General features: G+C 32.4%; 3 protein-coding genes across 3 annotated transcripts; 1 reads left to right on the forward strand and 2 right to left on the reverse strand.

The window, feature by feature from the left end:
* Window positions 1-587: 587 nt before the first annotated feature.
* Window positions 588-675, forward strand: Tsp_04705 (conserved hypothetical protein; the record flags this gene model as incomplete). The annotated part of the gene is made up of 1 exon (XM_003369237.1): window positions 588-675. A coding segment is annotated over one exon (88 nt), but the record flags the coding sequence as incomplete, so codon positions are not given.
* A 1,174-nt stretch (window positions 676-1,849) lies between these two features.
* On the reverse strand, window positions 1,850-3,936 carry Tsp_04706 (putative RNA-binding motif protein, single-stranded-interacting protein 3). The gene is made up of 10 exons (XM_003369238.1): window positions 3,927-3,936; window positions 3,613-3,671; window positions 3,264-3,474; window positions 3,146-3,210; window positions 2,937-2,999; window positions 2,633-2,803; window positions 2,445-2,480; window positions 2,261-2,297; window positions 1,981-2,160; window positions 1,850-1,923 (listed from the first exon to the last, which is right to left on the reverse strand). Exons 1-10 carry the CDS (start codon window positions 3,934-3,936, stop codon window positions 1,850-1,852), a joined length of 906 nt encoding a protein of 301 aa, XP_003369286.1.
* A 765-nt stretch (window positions 3,937-4,701) lies between these two features.
* On the reverse strand, window positions 4,702-5,079 carry Tsp_04707 (hypothetical protein). The gene is made up of 3 exons (XM_003369239.1): window positions 4,941-5,079; window positions 4,839-4,917; window positions 4,702-4,816 (listed from the first exon to the last, which is right to left on the reverse strand). The coding sequence occupies exons 1-3, from the start codon at window positions 5,077-5,079 to the stop codon at window positions 4,702-4,704; spliced, it is 333 nt and encodes a 110-aa protein (XP_003369287.1).
* Between the last annotated feature and the right edge of the window lie 406 nt (window positions 5,080-5,485).

The following is a 5,485-nucleotide window of genomic DNA, read 5'->3' on the forward strand; positions in this document are numbered from 1 at the left end:
ACTGGGTTGATTAAACATTCAAATTGCAATTCTTGTATTACTATGGTTCAACATTATAGATAAAAAATATCTCTTGCATTTCGAAATGATTTTACCAAATAAAATTGAAAGCAAAGAAAATTATTTTTCATTTTAAGTTCACTTCATCACGGGTGTGTCCGTTATTTTGCTCTAGCACAGCATATGCTCTGCCAAAATATGATCATAATTAATTACCCTGGTCAGCAACCAAGGAGCATAAATTAATTGGTCTTTCATGTGCTGCCAAAACTTTCATTCCCATTGTTCAGAGTGAACAATATCACATGGTTCGCTGCTTGTGAATTGTTCATTTGAGAAAGCGTCCGCCTGAAGCATTGTAAAAATTCCAAACCACCAATATCATTGCTAGACCAGAGTAACGTGCCAGAACAGATATATTTTATCATTTGAAATGCAATGTTATTTAACAGAAGTTGCATATTGTTGAAAAGGATAATTTGAAAATGCACAAACTTCTGGCAAGAAGCCAGAGAGCAGCTTAAATTACAAGCGCTTCTTTTGATCTGAAATTTTCAAATTTTTCTGCAACTGAATAAATAATTTAGAAAGTATCAAGTTGAAGACTGTGTTCATTTATCGCGTGCAACTGTTAAGCTGAAGGCGATTTTACTTACAAAGATGACCAGATGTTAATTTCTCCAAAGCTGCAGCCGTTCAGCTAAATGTAGAAATGTTCGACGTCAACTTGCGTTATTGCAAACTTTACACGTAAACTGCGTGAAAAAATTCTTCTTTTTAGTCAAAAAATTTTAAATTCCATCACAAGTATCAAATAATTGCAAAATACAAATAAGAGATCTTCAAAAAAAACAACATACTAAAATCACGATGAAACAATGAACAAATAAAACCAATGTAAATTTCTAACCAATGAGAGAAGGTTTAGAGTTAAGCCCGTTTGAAATATCCCGTGAAAAGTAAGAATTTCAATAATAAATGGGCAATTGTTAAAAAGAATTATTTTGGAGTTTTAGCTTCAGAAATTTTTATCGTATTGAAAGCTGAAATAAATATTTCATTTTTAACTGACGGCTATTTTTGATACAGGCATTTCATTTAGCAACGTTCAAAATCATAGCAGCTACTTGAACTTGGCCTAAAGCATATTTCTTCATGGTTTATCATGCCCCTGAAATTTTTAGAAAATAAATTTTTATTATCAATTTTGTTCATGACAATTCTTTCTGACCATGCCTGAGAAATTTTAGAGCTTCAAAAGCTTCAGGCTATTCTCATTAAGGAGTGGAATTTTTAATAATTCGAAAAAGCTTTGCTTGAGCGATTTCGTTGCTTCTCAAGGAAACAGCTGCGTTATAAAACGGTTTGTAAGAGAAGACGCGCATAAGACTGGGTCGAACAAATAGTTTTATAACAGACATTTAATTTTAATCGAATACAAATGATAGCTACTAATAAAAAACAGAATATCATTTAAGAAAACTGAATAATTAATCAACCCCTTATTGTAGAACCACAGTATCACTGACTAAACTAGAAAGCAATAATGAATAAAAAGGTTTCTATATAATAATAATAATAATAATAAATGAAAAAACTTGTTTTTCTCTGTTTAATCTTATGAATTTTCATCTTATTTCAATTTTAGAACAACTTGAAATTGTTCACAATCCAGAAAGTGAATTTCAAAGGTGGAACTGCTGTAATGTCTGCTCGATTGTTGAAAATACGACCCAGAAGAGTTGCAAGTGAAGTATTCTGAAAATAATACAGAAAAAAACACTGATGTTATTAATTTAATATTAAAAAGGGGAAAAAATTAAAATTTTCATACCAGAAAAACAGCACGCTAATGTAATGGCTCTGGCTTTAGTGGTGGTGGAAGCAAGCGGTTGTTCGCTTCAGATGATCCAAAAATGTCATCTCAAAATCATAATTATAAAAAAACTTCATTATAAAAAATTCTTGCAGTAAAAATACCTATATCCATGTAGTTTAAATTCTCCTTGCTTGTTTCACGCGTGTTGTTGTTCTCCGGGCGATGCGAATGATCGTTCTTTTCTGCATCACTTTTCGCATGTTCCAAAGTATTTTTGTCCCTATTATTAGATGCTTCTTTCAACTTCATTTCATAGTTCAAAATATGATTTTCCAGTTGAACTAAAATTCAGAAAATGGTCAACTTCGTTATCACATCAGAAAAATTACAAATCTATTATTTAGAATTAAATTATTTTAAAAATAAACAGTAAATACCTACCTTGCATATTCTCCACTGCATCCATTCTTTTCATTGCCTACAACAAATTCCACAGTTGAAAACATCAAATTAAAAAAAACATAAAACAATAATTACACATAACACTCATGCCAGCTATACAACCAAATAAAAATTAACATTAAAAATGTCATTAGATAAAATATCGATTGAAAGTACAACTTACTCGTTTCAATTTTTCTACAATTTTCACATATCGCATCTAAATAATAGATTAAAATTAAACTCGGTAAATACACGCACATAAGTATCTATATATAGAACTATTATTGCCAATGAATATTTATGTGAAAAATGTTTTAAATAAAAAAAGAAACATTCTTATTTAAATTATGAAACTAAAAAACTACTCACTTCAAGCGCCAAAATGCTTCCTACAATTTCAGGAGATACTTCTGATTTCTTAGGTGTCTCGTTTTCATAAGTCAGTGCCGGTACTTCTTCCTCATGAGCTAATGCCAGTATCTGTTCCGTATTAGTCACTGTCGGTACTTCTCTATTAAACTGCAAGTTTCTGCTTACATCCTAAACAAAACAAAACAAATTTGCTAAATGTGATTTAATAGGTTAGTCACAGAAATAAACTTTCAGATGCTTTTTTTTATTTCGTAAATTTTTTTTTGCAAATTATAATTAAAAATAGATAAAACTTTCATACATTCAATCGTCTTGTTTCCTTTATTCTTGTCGGGTTATATGAATAATCCTGACCAATTTTACCCTATAAAAAACGTTTTTTCAGCAATAAAACCAAAATATTTTTAGTATATATCATATTTTTAATATTTAATTTAAACAAAAACAAAAAACATTCAGAAAGTCAAATCAAAAGTCTGATAATATTAAAATTGAAAAACATTCACTCACTGTAGTTTGGAACGGTCCAGGGTATCTTGCAAATTGTACACTTATAGGATAATGTATACCGCACCCTAAAAACACTTCATTCTGCAAATCATTCAATATTGCAACATAGCTCTCTAACGTGGAAAAGTTTTCCCGTGCAAATTCTGCACAGCAGCATAGCACTGGTCCACCGATTCCATTTCTGCCAATGCTCCGAAATTTCTGGATTGCTTTACAAGAATTCGACAGGAAAGAACATTTCCGTAAGGAAGGAGAAAATTTTTAACAAACCCCAAAGAAGGCAGCGCTTTGAATCCAGTAATATATAAATTATGATTTTCATTTTCCAACTAAAATGAATGCATTCCAGTCGTTTTCCAAAAACAATCTTACACAATAAACGCAACTATTCTAACTATGAATATATAAAAGGTAAACATATATCAAAATATCTATTATAAAAAAATTATGTTAATGAAACAACTTACTCTTTGGGTATTTCTTCTACAGTTTACGTTGTTCATGTTTAAAAATTCTTCACGCACCACTGAAAAAAATATTACAGAATACAATGAAAAAGAATCTATATAAATACAATGCCTTGAATTCAAAATTCACAAATAACAAACAAACGTTTAAATCAATATGTGGTAAAAAAAAAAATACGCGCGATGCCCAGTATAAGTATTGTAATGCAAAAGGAAAAAGTTTTGAAGATTTATCTGAAAGATGCACCAACTGCTAATTCATAATTCACTCTTTTGAAAATGTACCAAAAATAGTCAAGTAAGCGAATAAATACCTTTAGGCATTTTCATATGCAACGGATCCAGTATGAAAAAATAATGTTTGTATTGTTTGAACTGAATCAACAGCGCTTTTTAAATATAAAACGTAAACTTGAAAAATTCAGAATACAGTTCACTCACGTATTAGAAATGGAATTAGGACATAACATGAAGTCCAACAAAAGTGGCGTAATTAGATAACAGCGCTATGAGAACACTAAAACCTCTGTTCACAAAGATACAGAATGGTAAGTTACACTACACCAGTAATTCTTCAATAATGTAATTGCATATATTGCCAACGCGACGAATGAGTGTCCATGGTGACGTCACAGGTTATGTGGTTTTATACGTTGTGGTTGATTAGTCGGTTGTTTTACAATCTTGCACTCAAGTTATAACGAGCGAAACTACGGGTTCACTCGCTCGCGATCTTAGTGGACTGTATATTTGTTCGTACTGAAAGGCGGGAAAGTCAGATACGTTCGACAATCTCACCTTAACCGTATCGCACTGACTTTCGTCACGAAAACTGTCAATCGAAACTAGATCAACTATCGACACAGTTTACTCAAAACATATAATAATGAGCCTGGGATAAGAAGACAAAAAATCACTGAATATAGTACAAACAAAGCAAACACACTGAAAGCAATCTTCCAAACAAAACGACAAACCCACAACTTGCTGGAAAACTAGACTCTTTACACGTCACCACAGTAAGCTGCTGTACTCAGTCCTGACTCGCAGGTTCCTTCACGTTGACCACAATGTCCTCATTTCCGTCGTTTATACAGGTATTTGCGCCTCTGTTTGTGTCTTGCGTCGAGGAAACAGTGCGATTATTCTACTGAGTTTCTTTGATTCACGCTTGATTGTGCACGCGATACAGTCGCGCAGTCCACTATAATTGAAAATTAAGTTACACGACTATTCTGGCCAACAATGGGAATTGTCTATTGTTGAATCTGGCAGTCGGGGTACTTTGGAGGTCTTGGCAAAATCCTATAATTTTATGCATAACAGACTCTGTTTAAATGCGATCACTTCTCTAATCGAAACAGTTTTGGGAGACCCAGTGTAAAAACAGTTTGTAACAACCCCATGTAACATACGGCGGCGTTGCTCATTGCAGGTCCGGCTGAGGTAGACGCGGAGCCGTGGCATTCCCGAAAATAATTTTTATCATTATTCTATATTTTGTTGTACCAAAGTGACGTTATATCAAATGTGATAATAATAATTCAGAAAAAACAATAATACAAAAAACAAGTTAAATAGTGATTTTTATTTTTCACTAGGGTCTATTACCGATTTCCCTCCTGATATATAAATCTGCTCCCCCTGTTTGTAAATAAATTTGTTGCCTGTTGAAATTTATCAAGATTGGATATTAACTTCCGGGTGTAATGTCAGCATACTGAATAATCTGTTTGAAAAATCTGGAATGTTCTAGCAACACTTCCAATTTCCGGGTTACAAATAGCACTAATGCTAACGTTACGCGTTGACTCGCTATTACACTGTGCATGTACACTTGATATCACACAGATGTCTCTGTCATTCATTCTTA

This window comes from Trichinella spiralis, assembly GCF_000181795.1.
Source record: "Trichinella spiralis strain ISS 195 chromosome Unknown Scfld1557, whole genome shotgun sequence".
Lineage (NCBI taxonomy): Eukaryota > Metazoa > Nematoda > Enoplea > Trichinellida > Trichinellidae > Trichinella > Trichinella spiralis.